The sequence below is a fragment of the Miniopterus natalensis genome, chromosome 4 (assembly GCF_054644295.1).
Source record: "Miniopterus natalensis isolate mMinNat1 chromosome 4, mMinNat1.hap1, whole genome shotgun sequence".
Classification (NCBI taxonomy): domain Eukaryota; kingdom Metazoa; phylum Chordata; class Mammalia; order Chiroptera; family Miniopteridae; genus Miniopterus; species Miniopterus natalensis.
This window is the reverse complement of record NC_142084.1, coordinates 80,542,820-80,564,728: the sequence shown is the minus strand read 5'-3', so window position 1 is coordinate 80,564,728 and position 21,909 is coordinate 80,542,820. Positions and strand designations below refer to the sequence as shown.

The window sequence follows — 21,909 nt, the reverse complement described above, 5'->3', positions numbered from 1 at the left end:
TGAAATATTCTTCTCCCAAATATCTACATGGCTAGTTCCTTCACTTCCTTCAGATCTTTGCTAAAATAACTCCTTCTCTGTGAGGCCTTACCTGATGGTTCCACATACAATTAAAGTCCCTGCCTTATGCATCCCTGTTTAATTTTGTCCATAGATTTTTCATCACCCCTAATACTATGTCTATCTATCTATCTATCTATCTATCTATCTATCTATCTATCTATCTATCTATCTATCTATCTATCATCTATCTATCTATCTATCTATCTATCTATCTATCTATCTATCATCTATCTATCACCTGTCATCACCTCCACCACTAGAATGTAAGCTCCATGAGGGATTTTTGTCTGTTTTGTTGGCTGATAATTTCCCAGCACCCAAACTGGTACCTGGCACAGAGCAGGTGCTCAATAAATAACTGCTGAATGAATGAACGAATGCAAGAAATAAGTTTGATTCTGAAATCGCTTCGCAGAGTGGTTTCAAATGAAAGAAAGCAGATGAAATTGAACAGATTAATGCAAAAACATTTGTGCAAGTAGATAGCGGTTTAGTGGAAAATTCATCTGTTCATTAGAACTGGAAGGGACATGCCATACATGATATGAAACTGAAGGAGGAGGGCGACAGTGTCAATTAGTATATTAAATATTAGTCAGGGTTTTTTCTTCTTTTAAAAAAGGATGGTATACATATAAATGGAACTTTGGGTTGGATTGACTTGCTTATCCCTTAGGGCATAAGCATTTTGCTGTAAAGATCACTGATTTAGTGTAAGACTTTCATTTCCCCTCCACAGGGAGGGAAGGGACTGCCCATGATTTCACAGTGAGTTAATGGTTAGACCACTTATTTACTCAGTAAGTGTTCATTGGGCATTCATTTCATAGCTAATACTGTGCTGTGTGCTGGGGATGCTGTGATGCAGGGTCCCTGTCCTTCTGGACCTCACCAATAGGACATAAACTCAAGCTTTTTGACTCCAAATCCAGTGCTTTCTTATATTCCATCCACATTGCACTTTATAGTTGTTTGCTGTTCCAAATGAACCAGCAGTGCAGTGAGGCTACTGGAAGAAACTGATGCCATTCTTAGGTTGCATTAATAGAGGCAGAGCATCCAGATCAAAGGAGATGACTGTCTTGATCTGCTGTACTGTGGCCAGACCAGCCTGAAGTGCTGTGTTCTCTTCTGGGTTATGGGGATTGCCTTCTGGGGCACCTCAGTGGCCTGGCCAGCCCCCTGATTTCCTGCTGTTGTCCTTACAGCCAGGCGGGTACCACGGCAGGGGCTGAGCCACCCTCATGGAAGGGAGAGGACCGTACCGGATCTACGACCCAGGGGGCAGCGTGCCTCCTGGAGAGGCGTCCACAGCTTTTGAGCGCCTAGTGGAGGAGAATTCCCGACTAAAGGAAAAAATGCAAGGGATAAAGATGTTAGGTAAAACAGATGCCGCACTTTCCTTGCAAGCCTCCTCCCTGTAGCCTGCAATGCCAGCTGGCATATGCCTCCACCCACATCATCCCTCTGTCCTTCCTGGCCCTGCGCTGGCTCCTGCCCCACAGCTGTGTCTTTATGCACTTCCATAGCATGGTGGCAGCATTCCCAGCTCTGAGTCCCCAGCACCCCAGAACCACAATGACAGGACTCAGAACATCTCGAGGGACTGAGAAAGAAGTGTGGGGTCAGGGAGAGGGAGCTGGAAGGCCCATTTTGTGGATGTGGAAACTGAGTGGCCTTGTCTTCCAGAACACCAGAGAGAGGGAGAGCTGACATCACCGGGTCAATCAGGGTATGTCCTCCAAGTGTTGGAGCAGGGAGCCAAGCTTGGCTTGAGGCAGATGGGAGTAGGTCCCTTGATTTCCCTTTTCCTGGCTTTTCTCAAGCTGTCCCTACTGCCAAGAGGAGCCCCACCTACCTCCGTATAACTGAGTTGTCCCTATCCATCAGCACCCAGCTCAGATGTCATCTCCTCCTCCACGAGAGACATTCATTGATTTCCCCATGCAGAGAGGACTTTCTTTCCTCTAAACTCCTAAAACTCTTCCTTTGCCTTGCTGCCACCTTCTCTGGTCTTGGACTTTGGGGGCCAGCTCAGTTCCCCAATTTTTCAAATGTTTTCTCCTTGCTTTGCAGACCGCTGCTCAGAATGGCAGATTGGGGAACAGGGAGTGGGGTCCCACTGGTGGGAGGAGGAAAACAGAGGCCTGGAGGGTGGTTAGTACTATCCAGGGTCTTGTCCCTTTAGACTGCCCTTCACTGTGGACGCAGGCTGTGGGTGGCCCCCGGGTGCCATGACGGTAGGTTTAAGAGAGCCCTGGCTTTCTGTGGAGTCCTAGCCAGCTATGGCAGGAGTGGGGCAGGAAGAGGGTGCCAGGGGCCAGGAGTTTGTCCTCGATCCCCCTCCACTCCTTCTTCCCTGATTTCAGGGCCTATTCCCCTCCACTCCTTCTTCCTTAGTGGCCTATTTATGGCTGTGGGCTGGAATGATCTGTGTTCCACTCAACCCACAGGGCAATGATGGAAGTGTCCAGGGCCTGGAGTGTCAGAAGCCAGGCTTAGGGGCACAGGGTAGGGAGAACCCGCGCACAGAGCTAAGTAATTCTTTCACTCCTCCTTTCCCTGTTCTTTCCAGGGGAGCTTTTGGAAGAGTCCCAGATGGAAGCATCCAGGCTGCGGCAGAAGGCAGAAGAGCTAGTCAAAGACAGTGAGCTGGTCAAGGACAGGAAGCTGCTCCCACCACCGTCTCCCACTTTGGCCTCCTTCGATCACCTCCCTGAGCTCACAGGTCCAAGGGGACCCCGGGTTGTCTTCTGCCTTTCCTTGTACTCCCAGCTCCCTGAACATTTACCCTTGGGCCACAGGCCATGCTTTCAGTCGTGTTTTGGATAGGACTGCAAAATAATATCCCCAAAAGGCTGGTGACTCAGCCCTTCCGAGGCCCTGGCAGACATTAGTTATTGATCACAGTAATCCACTGCATCTAAGATATGGCCTCAAGATCTTTATCAGCACATTTATTCAGCAAATATTTAATGAGCAGCTACTGTGTGCCAGGCAGAACACTCCAGGCATCTATTTCAGGTCACTCAGAGTCGGCATATGAGTCAGTAGCTCTCTGGTCTGGCCCTCCTCCTGGGGAAGCTGACGCCCATGGAAGAACCTGGACTTGCCTGTTAGCCTACTGCAATGTATTTCAGATTGAGGTTACATGTGCTACCTGTTAATGGAGAGTGCTGACTGTGACTAAGGGTTAAAGTCCTGTGTGTGGTCACCGTGCATTCCTCTGGCATGTCTCCATGTCCAGGGCAAGATCTGGGGCCAGGGGAGAAAAGGTCTCCACACGTGGAGCTTAGAGGCCTCCTGCTGCAGCCCCACCTACAGTGTTAGCCCAGGCCAGCCTGCCAGCCTTCCATGTGGCTGAATGGACAAATGGAGGAAAGTAATGATCTCAGAGTCCACTGCGCTGTGTTCAGTGGGTGATTCCAGCCTCCACTTTTCCCCTCAGCAATGTTCTCTGAGTCCCAGATTGGTGCCAGGTCCATCCCCAGAGTGAGATGTCAGCTACCCTCAAGGGACTCCCTGTGGCAGTAGCGCCAGGAGGTCAGGGAGGGAGAACCAGGTTTGAGTTTTGGTTTTTCTCTTGCTGGCTATGTGACTGTGGGCCAGTTGGTGACTTTTCTATGCCTCAGTTTCCTTACCTTTAAAATGAGAATTCAAAGCTGCCATGAGAATTGGCTGAGATAATAAATATAAAAAATACTTTGTTAATTGTAAATTGTCATCCTTGTCATCATTGAGGTAGGTCCAGGGTAGCAAGCAGCAGTGACCAGCAAGTCCAGCGAAGATTCTCTCTGCCCAGGTTCTGTCCCTGCCATTTCAGGGCCGGTCATTTCCCCAGGCTCCCTGGCCCTGGTGGGACTACCTCCCATTTCCCCAGACTCATGGAGGGAACTCAGAGAACTCTTCTGGCCAAGGTTGTCCTCAGGGGGCTGGTATCTGCGCTTTTCTCCTTTCCTGCTGCTCATCCATGTTTTTTCAATTCTTCAGGAAAGAATGCAAATGTCCCAGCACCCTCTGCCGACCCTGCACTCCCCAGTGACAAGCCAGAGCCAGTCCAAAAACCTCCATCCAGTGTAAGTTGCATTTGGAATCCTGGCTGAAAGTTGCCTGGACTTCCAGGTCCTTTTGGTAGATACAAGGACATGAAGAGAGAGGGTTGGGGTTCTAGAAGCCCAGGTTCTGACTTGCTGGGTGATGTTGGGCAAGCTGATCTCAGTCTTTGTAGGGTCTCGGTTTCTGCATTTTTAAATGAATGTCACAGTTGAAACTTAACCAGGAAGACCCTGATATGCACAAGGAGTTCCTCCCATGTACTAAGTTACGCAGTGTGAAGCATGTGTACACTGTGCACAGTGCTAGGAAGACAGATGGAAGTGACATGGAACTCACATTCTCAGAGGGGCTGAGGATTTGCCTCCAGAAATTTCGCTTGGTGTCCTAGGACTGGAAGGGACTCAAGTAATTGTATCATTTAGCGTCTTCATCCTACAGATCAGGTCTGGAGTGAGAAGAGCATTTTCCAAGGTCACGTAGACAGAGGGGGAAAGGTAGAGGTGAAAGGGAGATTTTTTAGGGCAGGGTCAAGATTCAGAGCTGGCTTGCTGGTGGCCCTGAGGCTCAGCAGAAGCTGCGAGTGGAGATCCTCTCATTCATGTCCCTCCATCTGCCCTTTCCGAGGGAAGGCTGAGATCATCTCTGTAGACCAGGGTTAATAGCAATCCCAGAGCCAGTTGCTAGTTCAGAGGGACCATCGGCCTATCTGTTGGTTGCACAACCTGTACATTCTACTTGGAGTGGCTGAAATCAGAAAAAGACAGAGTCCTCGACCAGCCTGGATCTGGGTGAATCCTGAAAAAATCAAAATTGGTTCACTCATCTTTGCGATTTATCCCAGATCTGGGCTTTCTGAGGCTGGTTTGGCAAGGCTGGCACAGGACTGCCTTGGTGGTGGCCACACTGCTGTCTGTGTTCTCCAGGTGATCAGCCGGGGACACCTGGGAGACAGCTCTGGTGCCGTAGCAGAAACATTGGTTTTGTAGGCCTCGGGTTGAGTTCCAACTTTTGCATTAACTAATGAAATGCCCTCAGTTTCTCCATCTGTCCAAAGGGGATATAACCCTCTCACCATGGCAGAGTTCAGGAAAAGATTTTAAAAGTGCAAGTTTAAAAAAAAAGATCCTGAAGTTTTCGTGGTTCAAGATCAGCTAGTCCAGTATCCCTGTTTTACAGATGAGGAAACTGGTCACGGAGGGCCTGTGAGCTCAGATCTCACAGTGAGTGGGTTGTGGGCAGACTTGTTGTATCCTGCTTCATGGTCTCACATGAACTGACTGCCTGGGGAGCTCAGCTCTGCACAGAGGGGCTGCTGGGATGAATAGGATGTGCGAAAAGATTTTGTCCATCCATTCCCTACCCCTCCCTGCTGCTCTCAGCTGTGGGTTCCACAGGAGGAGCATGGAGTTTTTCTCTCAGCCACTAACTCCCTTTCTGCACAGGGCACCTCCTCTGAATTTGAAGTGGTCCCCACTGAGGAGCAGAATTCTCCACCAGAGAGCAGTGGCTGCACCAGAAACGTGATGGTGAGTGGATGGCAGGTCCCTGTGCACATCCCATGTCTCCTCTCTGTTTCAGTCACCTGGGCCTGGGTGAGAGGCACAGGACCTACCCAGGTCCCTTGGGCACCCTGGAGTCACTTGGGGATCCATGGGGGACCAGAGCAGGGGATGCTTCTCACTCACACATGCAAATCCCTTGCTGGTGACTTCCCCTACTTGGGTCACACAGGGACCTGCTCATTGTGAAAGCCTGGGCACATCATCAGCCTGCTGGTCTCCGCTGAGTGCCGGGCACCTCCACACACTCTGACTCAGCCTCTGGGCTGGTGGGCTTCTGCCTGGGTGGAATAGAGCAGCTTGTGGCAGGCAATTTACCATTTTTTGCAGGCTGAGTATTAGAAAGGTGCCGTGTTTTGTCTCCTGGGAATTTCTGTCCCCTTGTCCTGTTCTGTCCCTGAGGGCTCTGAACCCCCAGCTCAGAAAGTATTTGCCTTATGACCTTGAACCAGTAACTTCATATCATTTATAAGTTCCTCCTTAGCTCCACCATGTGCCTAGTCTGTGCTGAGCAAAGACAAGATGCCTCCCTGCCCTCTGGGAGCTGGTAGGCTAGTTGGAGAAATCAGAGGATGGAAGCAATTCATGGCCCTTAAGTAGATGAGCATTCGCCACCTCAAATCCTTTGTGAAGAGAGGCAGTCGGGGCAGGGGTGTGTGTGATGAATGCAGAGTTGAAGAAACAGCATTATCTCCTGTTAGAATAAGGTATAACAGTATTACATGGGCACTCACTGAACATCAGGAAGCCTAAGTTCCAGTCCTGGCTCTGCCACTGGCCCGCTGGGCGACTCTGGGCAAGTTCCTGCTCCCCCTACCTTAGTTCCCCAGCTTGAACCCCGAGGCTCCCCATAGCTCTGATGTCCTGAGACTTTCATAAATGTTTAGGGGAGGCCTGTTAGAGGAGCTGAAATTGTAGGCAGGGCCAGGAACAATGAGCAGAGGGGACACTGTGGGAATGGAGCTCAAGGAGGTGTAGGGGTTCAGCTAGGGGAAGGTGGGGTCTCAGATGCCTGGCAGGGTAGCAGCCATAAGGTGCCACTATTGATCCTCGGGCACAGTGTTGGCGTAACTAAGGCACTGTCTTTGGAAGGAATGTTGTAGGCACAGGAGAGATGGAGAGAGAGAGTTTGATTATTGAAATTGGACTGTCTTGCCCACAGTATGCTTCCTTTCTTATGTACTCTACTGGATTGGGATTCTTTAAATATCTAGAGCTATGATTCTTAACCTGTTTTGAGTCTTGGGTCCTCTGAGGAGCTGATGAATGCTGGGGCCATTCCCCAAAAGACATATGTATAGACATAAAAGTCAGGCAATTATGATCTCTGCATGGCTCCCTGGTCAAAACTCCCTGAGCCAAAGAAGCAGTACTGTAGAGTGAGGCCCTTTTCCTGGGCTTGCTTCTTTCACGTTGTCAATTCACCCTCCTGAGAACTTTGTGAGATGGAGGGAAGGGGTGTGTGTACATGTGGTAGATGAGGATTCTGGGGCTCAGCACATGAGTGATCCGCCCTGAGGCACTCGGCGAGGCCGAGTGTGGGAGGAAAGTGGCTCCACTGCTGGTAAGCCAGCGGGTGGCCTGGGAGTCCCGGGTCCTGCCCTGTGAGTCAGCCCCAGAGAGGGAACCTGCGTAACTGGAGAATTTCCCTGGGCTGAGCTGGGATCTGAGGGGGAAACTGAGTCATGAAGAATGGGGAAGCAGAGGGAGAATGGCTGGCAGCACCTACTCAGACCCTGGTAAAGAATGGTCCTTGTCCCCTCCCCCTTGCTAGGAGCTGGGCCCCCTGCCTCACGAAGACGGCAACCTGATGCTGCACCTGCAGCGCCTGGAGACTACCCTGAGTGTGTGCGCCGAGGAGCCGGACCACAGCCAGCTCTTCACCCACCTGGGCCGCATGGCCCTCGAGTTCAACCGGCTGGCATCCAAGGTGCACAAGAATGAGCAGCGCACCTCCATCCTGCAGGTGAGGCTGGCCGGGACAGTCACCTGGGGTGGGCAGCTCCCCCCCCTCCAGCTCTTCTTGGGAATCGAGGGTACTCTGAGGACTTCTGAGAATGACGTTGACATTAGGGGCTGACCTTGGGCTTCTTTAGGGTGGTGAGCAGGGTAAGGAAGTTGTGGGAAGGCATGAGGAAGAGGAAGGAAATTAGGAAATACGGGATCGGCAATGCAGATTTCATGGTTGGGGTATCCTCGGGCCTTGGGTGTGGGCACGTTGGCAACAGCCCTGCCCTGTTCTTCACAGACAGGTGGGGAAAGGGAGGGGACAAAAGCAGGAGGACCATCATTATCCCCACTTCATAGGTGGGGACACAGCCCTTGAGAGGTTATTTATTTATTTTTGTGTAAGTTTACCCAGCTGGTAGATGGTGCCCTTGGGATTTGAACCTCAATCTGTCATATTCCAAAGCCCATGCTCTCAACCACCATCCCAGCTTGGCCCCCCCAATAGAGGAGGCTTCCTTTCATAACCCTCCTTGTGCCATGGGAATGAAGCCAGATTTACTTCCTAGGCCAGCCCCAGGCCTTGAAATCATATGGTCCTTGATTCCAGTAGGGACTCTATTGCAGAATGACCTTGGACAAGTCATTTATCCTCTGTGTCCTTCACTGTCCCTGTCAGTGAAATGGTGCTGGGAGTGCCTACCTCATGGGATGGCTGTATTAAATGAAGCCCCTGGTACAGTCTGGAACATAGTAAGTGCTCGAAAAGGGCTCACTGTTAGGATGTGATGATGACCAGACATCCGTTCTGGGCAGAGGATCTTAGCCTTGAGGGTTTGAGGGTAGGGAAGGATTCACAGATGGTGAAACTGAGGCTCCTAAGGGACCTCCTCAGGACCTGAGCACCTGTCCTCTTAGTGACAGAGCTGTTACTTTAAGTCTCCTTCCTCCCTCCCAGGCCCTACTATACCAGTCACTGATCTGTGGGCTCATTTGTGGCAGCAAACATTCACGTGCCCAGTTAATGGGGGAAAGGACTACCGTGTGTGACCTCAAGAAGAGCCTAGGTTGACAAGAGCAGGAGGGGTATCCAGGCTAGAGACACAGTGTGGGGAGCAGAGGACCTCAGGAAGAGCTCAGGATCCCCATTTTACCTCAAGGAGTACGCTGGGAGGCAAAGCTGGAGAAGTGATTGGAACCCGAGAGTCAGGCTGAGGGAGAGATTCTCAGATGTCAGCAAGGCTGAGAGGTGTCAAAGCAGGGCACTGGGGAGGAGAACCCGGTGCATCACATGAGTGAGATGATTTTCAGTGTCAACTTTTCGGCTTTGAAATGGGGATCGATACTGGGCCTCATAAAAGGAGGTCCTGTCAACCTCGGCTATTTTTTATATCAGGCCCCTGTTTGTTTCCTTCTTAGCTCTTATCATAGTTTATAATAATTTTATTAGGTGGTTTATTTACTTTGCGGTTCTTTCCCTTGCACTTTCCGCTAGAATATAAGCCTCACAAGAGGGGCGGTACCCTGCCTGTCATATTCATCACTGTATCCCAGTGACTGACACTTAATAGGTGCTTAATGCACATTTGGTGAACAAAATAACGAATGTATGAGCGAGTGAACTGACTAACGAACTCAGAGGTGAGCTCTGTTAGCCCCTTTGGTGGAACGTGATGACCTTTCTTCATTAGCTGCTTTGTGCCCAGGTCATTTTCCCAAAAACTTAGAGGAAACCACTCTCTAGCCTAGAAGGGTAGACAGCACGTCCTTGCCTTGCCTTAGTGGCCAGGAGCAGGACGTTCTGTTCCCTGGAGGCCCCACCCAGGGCCGTGGCATCCTGGATCTTTTCCCCGCCTGCGGGTATAGGCACATTAATCCGGTTCCTCTTCATTCATTCATTGATTTGTTTCTTGGTTCACTGGACAAACATTTTCAAGGTCAGGTATGACGCAAGGCCTCTGCTAGGCATTGGAACCAATAACAGTAGTTTTCTGTTCTCTCTGCCTCAGACCCCTCGTGTCTGACCATCCCTCAGTTCCAAGCTTTGATGCCTTCCCAAGTCTCTCCTGTGAAACAAACAACACTGAAATCCCTCAAGATAACAAAACTTTTCCCTCATTCCGTGTGGCAGGGACTTGTTTCTGCTCCACAGTAACTTAGTGGCCCCTTTATCTCTTGCCCTTTGGAACATGAGGCAGACACAGGGAAAAAGAGACCAGAGAGTGTGCATGGGCCGGTCCAGGACGGACACTTAGCACTTCCACTCATCTTTCCTTGGCCAGAACTAGTCACATAATCGCAGCAAGTCTGGGGGAAATGGAAATGGAAGGGGGTGGGTGGAATGTCTGCTAAATTCCAGAGTCTCTGCCCCTAGTCCAGCTCACAGCCATTATCTCCCTTCTCTGCTCTTTCATCAGGCTTGGGGGAGGTTGGGGGGGAGAGATCAGGTTAGGGCCTGCCAGGTGGAGTTTAATCCCCCTCATGGTTCTTAACAGCTGTACAACCTCATGCAAATTAATTCACCTGTGTTATTCTACTTTTAAAATAGACATGAATTATGTAGCTTTGGGGACACTGGGGCTCCGATGAGGCAGTGAGTGGAAGAGCACCCAGCCATGTACTTGGGGCAGTTAGGTGCTCACTAAGTATTTGTTGAAAGATTGAGTACTTAATACTGACACAGCTTGTCACCATTGCTATTCGACACCTTCTTCCCCTCCCATCTGTGATGCCTTGAGTCTGGCTGTTCATCTTACGTGCCCCCACCTCTCAGTGCTCAGAACACAAGTCCTCAGGTATCATCAACTGATTTACAGTTCACAAGGTGCTTGCCCTCTCTTGGTCTTGTTTGTCCTCATAGCAATCCTACAAAGGAGGCAGACAAGGAACCGTTTCCCACATTTTATAGGGGAGGGAACTGTGTCTCAGAGGCGAAGGAAGCCTGAGCCACACCTGAGGGATCAGTGAGGTCTTGACCAAATACTCCGTCTTCCTGACCTGCCAGTTGACCACACTGGAAGCCTTGCCCTCTTTCCAAATCAACTAAGCTCATGGGGCTCCTAGGTCTCAGTTCTTCACTTGTTCGTTCATTCATTCAGTTGGCCATTCAGTCCTGTGTTCCTTGAACAGAGTTAAGTGTCAGCCTGTGCTAGGTGCTGAGCTGGGGCTGGGGATCTGGCAGTGGACAAGAGAATGGGGAGCGGGTCCCAGCCCTCTGGTTGCTCACAGACTAGTGGAGGGGGAGTAGAAATTGGATATTAAGAAAATAAGGACACAAATGGTTCTTTAGTTCTAATTGTCACACGTTACTGAGAGTGGGGGCTCTGAGTGAGGATAATGGAGATGATCTAACTCACTGAGATATATAGAAGTCTGGCTGACTTGAAGCAGGAGTAGAAATCAGGGGAAGGCCTGTGGGGAAGAGCTTTCTAGAGTGTTCTAGGATGTGGGAGCAGCAGTGAAGGAGGGGGAATGGAGCTCTCTGCTTTGGAGAACCAGAAGGCCCTTTGGCTGATTCTTGGTTGGGCATCTTCATGGTGGGCTCTGGAGGATGCATAAAGGAGCCTGGATGGGCTTAGTGGCTTGGCCGTCAGCTGTGCTGGGAGGGATTGGCTCAGGCCATGCAAAGGGATAGTGTGTAGAGACCTGGCAGCTGTAGCCCCTGTCCTGTCTTCCAACATCAACCTGCATTAGAAATGCACCCCTCCCCTTCCCTTGCCCTCATCTACTTCTCTGCCCTGCAGACCCTGTGTGAGCAGCTTCGGAAGGAGAATGAGACCCTAAAGGCCAAACTGGACAAGGGCCTGGAACAGCGAGATCAGGCTGCTGAGAGGCTACGGTAAGTCCAGGCTCCTCAGAGCAGGGGTGAGGAGTTGGATGGCCAGGAGGAGGGGGTTGGTGAATGGCGCTGATTTCTGGGCTGAGGGCTCTGAGGCTTTGGATGTCGCTTGGTTCTTCTTGGGTACCTTGGGGAGTGTCTGTTTATAAAATGCCTTGAGAACTTCAAAAGAAGGTCTGTACAAATTGCACTTCTATCTTGGGAACTTGTCCCTAAGCTTTGCCTGTTAGCTGCTGGCTGGATGTAGAGAGGGCTCAGGACTGTGCTGCCGCCTGCTGGTCATCAGTGTGTTCGGCTCTGTTTTCCTGAGAACAGTCAGGGCTCCCTCATCTGGGCTACTGGGTCACGGATTTAATTATGCATTAGGATCACTGAGGGACAGGCAAGGCATACAAGTTTACACTCCCACCCCTCCCTCCCTCTGCCAAGATTCTGAGTCCGTGGGTCTGAGGCAAGACCTAGGCATCTGTGTTTTCCAAAGGGCCCTGTGATTATGATGTAGGTTAGCTCAGGATCTCATTTGAGAAACACTGATCTTGACTGTCAGAACTCGAAGGGCCCTTTGATATCACAAGGGCTAAACCTTTACCTCTTCATGCAGAGGGAGGCTGAGGCCCAGCGAGAGGCATTGAGGTCCAGATAGAGTAATGTGTAACCACTGAGCCACTGTGCCATTTTGAATCTGCATATATTTATTTACTTCCAAGCAATTGGAGTTTTTTGTTTTTCTAAAAAGTATGTTTTTATTTCTTTGAGGGGGGAGGGAGAGGGGTAGAGAGATAGAAGTATCGATGAGAGAGAAACACCGATTGACTGCCTTCTGCGTGCTCCCTACTAGGGATTGAGCCCACAACCTGGTTGTGTGCCCTGACCAGGAATCGAACCAATGACCTCTTGATTCATGGGTTGATGCTCAGCCACTGAGCCACACTGGCTGGCAGCAGTTAGAGTTTTATAGCTATAATAACTCCATCCATGGATCCAAAAATCCAGGCTGGGGGAAAAACGCAGGACTAGAAGGCAAAAGTACAAGTCCCGGCTGTGTGACCTTGGAAAAGCCACTTTGTTTTTCTATCATTATGTGGAAACTCAGCTGGCAAACAGAACATAAATATTTCCCATATTTCAGTCACACCTGAATCTGCATCTCTGCTTTCATTATGTCCTGTATCATCTACCTTATTATTTACTGATGTTTTGACTTAAAATTATTATAAAGAAAGCTTTCACTAGGGTAAGTGGAAGACAGCATTATTTCTAATAAATAAAAGATAACTCTAACAATAAATGCAATGAAAATTGGAGGATGTTCATTGATTCTGGCTAAGTACCATTGCCCACTGAAGGCTCTGAGCCTGAAGCCTGCTCTCTCTTAGAACAAGGGAGCCTGGCAAGTACTGGAAAGGTGCTCAAGATGTATTAACATCAGACTGAGACTTTTTCCATGCTTTACACAGCAAGTTTGAACATAATAGGAAAGAATGTACCTTTGTCACTAGGGTGTGGTCCAGGGTTATTTAATGCAGGTTTGAATGCATCCTGAAGATCCCATGACTACAGGCATCCAACAGTTGGGGAAACCCTGCTATTGATGATTTGCGACTTCTAGGGAAGCCCACAGATTGCCACAGTAGCTTAAGGATGTCCTTTTGGTTCCACCCAAGGACAGGTTTCAGAGTCATGCCTTACAGCCCAGGAGTCAGCTGAAACTCAGATGAGAAATAGGTCTGAGGCCCCCAGCCTCCTTAACCCAGGGCCAGCAACGTGACTTCTGTGTTTGCCTCCGACCCAGGGAGGAAAACATGGAGCTCAAGAAGTTGTTGATGAGCAGCAACAAAGAGGGTGTCTGTGGGCTGCCCGGCTCGCCAAAGATGGAAGGCACAGGCAAGAAGGGAGTGACTGGACAGCTGCAGGTATGTGGTCAGAAACTCCTTCCACAGCATCCTGATTGCCGGTGCCCACCCTCTGTTGCCACCTCCAATGGCAGTGAGCTCACTGCCTCCTGCTGCAGCCAGTTCCACTCTTCGAAGGTTCTAATTGTTAGATAGTTTTCTTTAGCTTGGCCTGACAATCCACCTCCGTGGAGCTTCCGCCGCTCAATGCTTGTTCTGTCTTCAGCCACATGGAGCATCCATTCCCTGCAACACACTCAGGCTGCAGGCCATGACTGGCTCTGTGGCCCCCACAAACCCTCTCTTCTCCAGGCTGCATAGCTCCAGTTCCTCCAGCCATTGCTCATAGAAGGTGGTCTCGAGTCCTTGGCTCAGTGTGAGCGCATTCCCTAAAAACATCCCAGTTTGTCAAGCTCTCTCTTTTTTTAAAAAAATACGTCTTTATTGATTTCAGAGAGAGAAAGGAGAGGGAGAGAGAGCGATAGAAACATCAATGATGAGAGGAGTCATTGATCACCTGCCTCCTGCACACCCCCTACTAGGGATCGAGCCTACAACCTGGGCATGTGCCCTGACCAGGAATCTAACCGAGACCTCCTGGATCCTAGGTCAATGCTCAACTGCTGAGCCACGCCGGCCAGGTGTCAAGGTCTCTCTTACAGGGTGGCTCCTAAACGTCAATTTAACATCTCAGATATTCCTGGCAGAATCAGGGTGTTAGCCCCCTGCAAGCTTCTCAGGGGACTCTGCTAAGCTCCTGTGATAGCACCCTGGAGCCTCTGACAAGGAGAGAGGAGGCCACCAGGCCAGCCCACTTCACTTGCTCCCTTCCCACTGCTGCTCTAGCACTGGTTCACATCCATCACATCCAGTCTCCAAGCAGGACCTGGCTCTCTCCTCCCTTGCCCGGCCTGTGCCCCACCCTCCCCAGCACTGAGTCTTAGCTTCTTACTAACACACTTTTTCCCCGTTTAATGGGATTAATGGCTACACAGCAAGCCCCACACCTATGTAATAGTAATTATCCTAATAACTTAATTACTTCTTACTGTAGAGTTTACTCAAGACTCACAAATCTGTTGTCCTATTTGGACCTCTTCTGCCCCTGTAAGGTAGGCAGGGTCAGGACTATTACTCCATTACCCAGCCCTCCCTGGAAGCTGGAAAGGGTGACCTTCCAGAGGCCATGTGTCATCACTAATCAAGCTTCCTACACCACTAGCTGTCAGGCAGATCTGGGGTGGGGCAGGGAGCCATGCTGAGAAGTGGCCATCTCACTTCCATTTACCCCTTCTGTCTGAGTCTGCCTTGTCTGTCCTTTCATGGAAGTGCTTTGGGGACTCTCCTGATCTCCTCTGGGTTCTCGGGATTCTCTGTGCAGGCCTCTTTACTTTTCCAAAGCCCTTTAATACCAGCTCATCTCAGTTGACTCCCCAGAAGGCCAGATGTTCTTGCTGCCTGCCCAGAGGAAGGCCCTGTGGGAGGCATATGTATGGGCAGTGGGGAAGCCTGTGTCCTGGATTCCTGTGGGAGTTGAAAGCTGGTGCCACCTTGGACAAGTTACATATATTCTCTCTGGCCTCAGTTTCCTCCTCTGCATAATGGAGATATTAACACCTATCTCAGAGGGCAGTTGGAGGGTTCGGTGATGTGATACCTATAGAGTAGGTTTAGTGATTGGCACGTGGTCAACAGTGAATGTTAGCTGTTGCTTTTAATGGCAGATTTGGTGCCAGCAGCTAGGTAGTCTGATTCCTCTCTTCTTTGTGGAGGTTAAGAGTGTACCCTCTGCAAGCCTGGTACCCCTTCTAGAGTCAGGCTCACCTCATCTTTCTCAGAGGAGGTGGGGGTCCCTGGAGGGCTCCCCCAGCCTGCTCCCTTTTCTCCAGGTTCTGTGGTGTGCTTACAGACCTTAGCCTGCAGGGGGCACTTGAGCCTTCCAAGTTCTGCTCTCAGGGCTCACCCAAGCCTGTAAGTCCTATAAAACCATAGTTCAGTGATCGAAACTAGAAAATGAAGTATGAACTAAATTCAGACTTTACAGATTTCACCAGTTTTTCACTCATGTTCTTCATCTGTACTGTGATCAATTCTAGATGCCACATTGTATTTAGTTGTCACAACTCTTTTGCCTCCTCTAACCTGTGACGGGTCCCAGTGGCTCCTTGTCTGACACTTTGGGGTTATACTGGCCAGTTATTTTGTAGTATGTCCCTCAGTTTGGGTTTATTGGGTGTTTTCTCACGATTGGATTGAGGTTATGGATTTGGGCAAGAACACCGCAGGAATGACGTCATGCTCTTATTGCATCACATCAAGGGTATACGATGTCAGTGTGTCTTATTACTGTCAACCTTGATCACATGGCTAATGGGGTGTCTCCATATAAAGTGACTAATTTTTCTTTGTAATTAATAAATACTTATTTTTGAGGAGAAATTTGGAGGCTGTGCAAATGTCCTGTTTCTCCTCACACGTTCGCTCACTGATTTAGGTATCCATTGGTGAATCACACTGCAGTGATTATGAAAGCTGTAGTATTATAATGACAACTTTGTATTTTCCCTCATTCCTTCTATAGTCACTAATTGGAATTCTTGTATAAGGAAGAGTTGTCCCTTCTCCCCATTTATTTAGTTATTCAGCTATTTTTTTCTACCAGTATGGACTCAAGGATATTTATTTATTCTTTGGGTTATAATCCAACATTATCAAGATTTATTTTCTTGTTCACCTTGTTCCAGCTTGGCCATAGGAAGCTCTTTCAAGTTGTCTCTTATGCCCATTTGACATGCCATTATTATTATCATTATTATTTTTGAGCACTTCCTTACTTTCTGGCACCATGAGATGCTCCAGACTCAATCCTGGCCCCAGTGCTGGAATTACTTGTCTAAGGGTCCTGTTCCTTTTTGTTGGAGAATGGTATTTAGAAACCAAGATCTGGGCCCTAGGTATGCTCATTGCTATTGGAGTGTCACTGCTTTAGGCTTTTTCAGAGGACAGAGCTAGCCTAGGAAATATGTATACATGTACTAATCACACATACACATCTTTATTTTTGTATCTTCTTAAAAACATTTAAAAATAATCATTTTATAAAACACTAAAAAATATATCTTTTGCCTTCCAGGCCAGAGGATTTGGGGCTGACATGGCGGAGGAACAGTTGGCAGTACCTTAGAGATAGAGCCTGAGCTGGGAAAGAAGTGGCCACTGTGGGTCAGGGAGGGGCAGTAATGGTCTCAGTGGACTTCCAGAAGGGGTTTAGTCATGGCCGGGATGCATAGCAGTGTCCTGGTTCGGTAGGAGGGTAGAGCGGTAGGAGACAGATGTCTGGGTGAGGGGCCTTAGAGGAGCTCTGAGCGATGAGAGAATTGTTATTTGAGGATTTGCTAAAGGTCCTTCTGTGTTTCTCCCCAGGCTAGTGCGACAGCAGGTAAGGTCCCAGAGGTGGGAGCCTTGGGTGCAGCTGAGAAGAAAGTGAAGATCCTGGAGCAGCAGCGCACAGAGGTAGGTGGCCTCCTGGAACCCACAGGACAAAGGCCCTCTGTGGCCCCCTTGGCTCTGGCTAGTCCTTGGTCACCGTGGTGAGTGGCCACGGTGATCACTGAACTATCTGCCCATTGGAGAAACCTACTGGACTCTTTTTTTATTAATCTTCACCCAAGGATATGTTTTCATTGATTTTTAGAAAGAGAAGAAGGGAGGGAGAGCGAGGGAAACATCAGTGTGAGAGAGAGATATCTGTAGGTTGCCACCCATACACGCCCCAACTGGGGATCAAACCCACCACCTAGATATATGCCCTGACCAGGAATTGAACCTGCAACCTTTTGGTGTACAGGATGATGCTCCAACCAACTGAGCCACCCAGGCAGGGCTGTCCTGGACTCTTGTCTCTTAGTCAGTTCCCTAGCCCACAAGGGTCACTCTGAGGAGGTGGCATTTGGAGCACAGCCTAAAATTGTTGGCGGGGGAGGGGTAGTTTAGGAAGGCTAAACCCTGAATGATGGAAAGAGGTTGCGATAAGGTTGGGTGAGTTTCAGCCTCAGGAATGGGGAGCGTGGGGTTCATCTGTCACCTCACAGCTGGTTTAGGGAGGGACTATCATAGAAGGAGAGATAAGGTGTCTTCTTGTGCACTGCTTCTAACCAGCTGAGAGTCCTCAGAAGTTGAGGTTATTTCCTTGTGTCTCATGCTTGCTCCTCCCCCATCTCCCACCCCCAGGCCAGTATTTCCAGGTCTTCTTTGTTTTCTTAGCCCCTCCTCTACCCTGTCTGCCTCCCTGGCTCCAGCACATTTGGAAGTCAGGTTCCATTAGCCTTTTGCTTACAAACATTTATTTTAGTTTTCTGTTTGCATTGCGGTAGGGTATTTTTTTCTGATTATAAAATTAATACAATGTTCAATCTTATAAAAAGATTGAGACTCTCACCTCCTAGAGATAACCACAGTTAGTAACAATTTATTGCATATTCTTTGTGTTTTTTTTCTATGTACTTACTAATGTATAATCTGTTTCTTAAATTAGCAGAAAAAAAATATACATAGTGCATTGCAAATTTCTTTTTCCATTTTTTCTTTAAAATAAACTATATCTTCAAGGCTATATATAGTATATTCCTTTAATTCCGAGTACTTGTTATTCTGTTTCTGAAATTGGGATACCCTTTCCTATTATTTTATTTATTTAATGATGTAAGGTTGTTTTTTGTCCCTGAGGAATTGTTATATTGAGAGTATGACAAATAAGCAGTGTCGTCTTAAACTGAGGCAGTGTTTTAGGTTTGCTGAATGGTGCTCGAGTTCTGATTATTCTGTAATTTCTGTAACCCATCTCCTATGTCTAGGTTGGCCTCTAGATTTTTTTTTTTGTAATACAAACATTGTTGAGATGATCAGTGATATAAATATATTTTTATGTGCAAGTGTTTCTTTTGGCTATTTTTTTAAGAGTGGAATTATTGGGTTAGAGAGAATGAGAACTTAGAATTTATACATAGTCCCAAACTGCCCTCTAAATGGGTGTGTGTTACATAATTCTACACCAGACTTATATACTGTTTTTGTGTCTTTGTGTTAGTCTCACTGCCCTAACAAGGATAAAATGTGACATGTGCTAAAGGGGAATCTCTTTGATGAGCGTTGAGTTACTGAGAAGTAAGGGACTGAGGTGGCGTCTGTGGCCAGCGTTTGCACACACTGCGCGCATCCTTGGGAAGCTGGTGTGCATGGAGTTGGCTCTGTGGTCCTCCTGTGCTTATCCCCCGCTAACCCCCATCTCTCCCCACAGCTGCTTGATGTGAACAAGCAATGGGACCAGCATTTCCGGTCCATGAAGCAGCAGTACGAGCAGAAGGTAGTGTGGGAGTTATGGGAAGGCAAGGCCGAGCCCAGGCTCTGGGCTGCTGTCAGCACATCCCCACTGTCCTGCTGAGGAGCTTTGAACTTTGGCTGGTCATGCTCAAGCACCCCCTCTCTCTGCCTCTGAACCCAGATCACTGAGCTGCGCCAGAAGCTGGCAGACCTGCAGAAGCAGGTGACTGACCTGGAAGCTGAGCGGGAGCAGAAGCAGCGAGACTTTGACCGCAAGCTTCTCCTGGCCAAGTCCAAGATTGAAATGGAGGAGGCAAGTGTGACTGCTGGGCCCTGCTGGTTCAGCTCCGAGGTCTGCTTCTCCCTCCCCAGTGGAGTAAACAAGCTGGGGCAGGAGTTGGGAGACCTGGGGATTCCAGCTCCGGCTCTGGTGCTAAAGGGTTGTGTGGCCATAGGCAAAAGCACTTTCCTTCCCCTTGCCCCAGTTTCCCATCTAAAAATTGGGAAGAGTGGATTCACTATTGCTTTTCATATTTTCTTATTTTCCAGCAGAAGAACTTTTTGTTCAGTTAGAATCTTATGGACTAGGGAAGCACAGAATATAAAAGAGAGAAGCCGGCCAGTTCTGGTGCTCTTGATGGGGGTGCGGAGCTGTTGCATGTTTAGAGTTGTGATGGCTGTTGGTTGGGGACACAGCTTCTTTATTCACTCATCTAGTCATTGCTCAGCAGAGCATACACTTGGCACTGTGCTGGGCGCAGAGACTCAGAGGTGAACAGTCCAGTCCCACCTTTGATGGGGAAGAGACGCTAAATTACTGATTACAGAAGCAAATAAGCAGAAGTGTGTTAAGTACCACACAGGAGAAGTTACTAGGACCAGGGAGGGGGCAGAGAGAGGAACCAGATTCAGTCTGTGGGGCCAGGAATACGTCCCCTGAAGAAGTAGCATCTGATCTGTCATGTGTGTGACTGATCCCAGCCAAGGCCCTTCAGGATCCTGTTACAGCCTAAAGAGGAAAGGCCGTTTGACCCCCCCAGGCTCCTGGGAGATTTTATTTATGTCGCAATGTCTTCCCTTTCATGGGAACTGGGCCCAGGCTGTTATTGCTTAGCTTCAAAGTGGACATATTCAACACATATTGCATTTCAGAGTTCCCTCTCATCAGCATGTAACACCCAGGGGCCTTATCTGAGCTGTCATCCTGTCTCAGTGATGGCGCCTTCCCTTGAAGATGAGCATTAGGGAGGACACTGCCTGCCTTTTCTCTTGAGTGCAGTCACATCTTGTGACTATCAGCCAGATCCCTGGGTCTTTTGGCCCTTCCCTTGGCTCACATCACAATAGGTGGACAAGTCCCTGGATCTGACAGCACCTCCCTCTCAGCTGGGGGAAGATGGGATGTTTCAAGACAAAGGGTGGCCCTGTAGATAAGGACACATGGCAGTAGAAGCCATGCTAATCCTGGAGCCTCTTTAGCAGGAGTCCAGAACAGCTCCCACCAGTGCTAACCACGGCTGCCCTCAGCAATCTCTGGCTGCCCACCCCAATTTTAAACACTTTCTGTGACTTTCAGGGTAGAGAGAGCTCTGGAATTGAGAGACCTGAGCTCTAGCCCTAGCTCACTGTGTAGCCTGGGAGAAGTCACCTCCCCTCTCTGCACAGTCATTTCCCATCATATAAAGGTGCTAGGACTTTATGCTCTGTAAGGGCCAACCCAGCTGGGCCCTCTGCAGTGAAGAAGCTGTGACTGCTCCATTGTGGGTGTGGGAGCCGTGCTTCCACCTTGAAGCCTTCCCTGCTTTCTTAGCTGTAGTGCTCTCTCTCTTAATCTCACATTCCTGTTTCTCTGTGGAGGAACACTTTCTGCCTTCTGCTGCATTTATTTATTTGAGTGTCATCTCTCCTCTAAGTTCAGAGACTGGTGGTTTCTTACTTTCTGTGTGTCACAGAAGATCCCTATGCAAATCTGGCAGAAACTCTGGCTTTTCTTCCTAGAAAATTGCACAGACAAAATTTTGCATTCAGTTTTGGGCCTCACGGATCTCCTGGAGCCCATGTGTGACTCACGTTAAGAACTCCTTGCCCTGGCCAGTGTGACTCAGTGATTAGAACATCGGCCCACGCACCAAAAGGTCTCAGATTTGATTCCCAGTCAAGGCCACGTGCCTAGGTTGCAGGTTTGATCCCTGGCTCCGGTCAGGGTGCTGCAAGAGGCAACCAATCAATGTGTCTCTCTCACATCGATGTTTGTCTCTTCCCCCTCCCCTTCTACTCTCTCTAAAAATCAGTGGAAAACAATATCCTCAGGTGAGGATTAACAACAACAACAAAAGAATTCCTTACCTAGAGCAGATAGGTAAGCTTAGACCAGAGAGGGCTGTGACAGTGCCCCAGGTCTCAGCTTGCTGGTAGAGGAGCTGGTAGAGAACCCAGGGTCTTTCACTCAACCAAACACCTCTTTGAGGACAAGACCACATGGGCATTACTGCCCTGACCCCAGGTGCCTCGCATGGTGCATTGTGTGTGAGCCCGGGAGGGCTGCTTAGTGAGAACAAGAGAGGAGGCATGCCTGCGTGAGGTGGGGCAGGCAGCGCAGGGAGTCCCAGCCTCCTGGGGGGGCTTCCTGCTTACCAGCCCTGTGCTCCCTGCAGACCGACAAGGAGCAGCTATCAGCAGAGGCCAAGGACCTGCGCCAGAAGGTCAAGCACCTGCAGGACCAGCTGAGCCCACTGACCCGGCAGCGGGATTACCAGGAAAAGGAGATCCAGCGGCTGAACAAGGTGAGTACCTTGGCCCTAGTCTCTTGGGCAAGCAGAGCTTCCCTGAGCCCAGCTGCAACACCCACCCCGTCACCAGTGCCCCCGACCCTCAGCTCAGGAGGGGCCAGTCTGGGTCAGCGTGCTGGTGCTGAGGGCCTCGGTGCCGCCCGCCCTGAGGTTCCCCCGCCGCCTTTTCCTCCTCTCACACTGAGTGGCCAGCCCTGGAACGAGCCTGTGCTTGCTTCCCCTCCATGCCCTTGGACGTGCTGTTTCCTCACTCAGTGCCACCATGCTCATTGTTGCGGTTCAGTGAGGCCTTCCCCTAGTCTCGTTTAGGTCACTGTTCTATATACCTAGAGTACCAGCGACTTCTTTCACACCCCTTCGTGCATTTTCTTGTGATTACTTATTTAACATCCTGTCTCCTCATGCAGTGGTGGGGCATGTACCCCCAGCGCCTGGCACAGTGCCTG

At 49.4% G+C, this 21,909-nt stretch overlaps 1 protein-coding gene across 3 annotated transcripts in view; it reads left to right on the top strand.

Moving 5' to 3' along the window:
• The first annotated feature begins 574 nt into the window (after positions 1–574).
• TNIP1 (TNFAIP3 interacting protein 1) overlaps positions 575–21,909 on the top strand; it is a 28,362-nt gene continuing 7,027 nt past the window's right edge. For all 3 annotated transcript variants that reach the window (XM_087816932.1, XM_087816931.1, XM_016213955.2), the window contains exons 1-11: positions 575–1,443; positions 2,639–2,791; positions 4,054–4,139; positions 5,562–5,645; positions 7,453–7,644; positions 11,369–11,463; positions 13,256–13,376; positions 16,779–16,868; positions 18,652–18,717; positions 18,856–18,987; positions 21,329–21,457. In XM_087816932.1, coding sequence (XP_087673058.1) covers positions 1,308–1,443; positions 2,639–2,791; positions 4,054–4,139; positions 5,562–5,645; positions 7,453–7,644; positions 11,369–11,463; positions 13,256–13,376; positions 16,779–16,868; positions 18,652–18,717; positions 18,856–18,987; positions 21,329–21,457 — 1,284 coding nt within the window. In that variant the 5' untranslated portion in view covers positions 575–1,307. The remainder of the gene's footprint in view (positions 1,444–2,638; positions 2,792–4,053; positions 4,140–5,561; positions 5,646–7,452; positions 7,645–11,368; positions 11,464–13,255; positions 13,377–16,778; positions 16,869–18,651; positions 18,718–18,855; positions 18,988–21,328; positions 21,458–21,909) is intronic.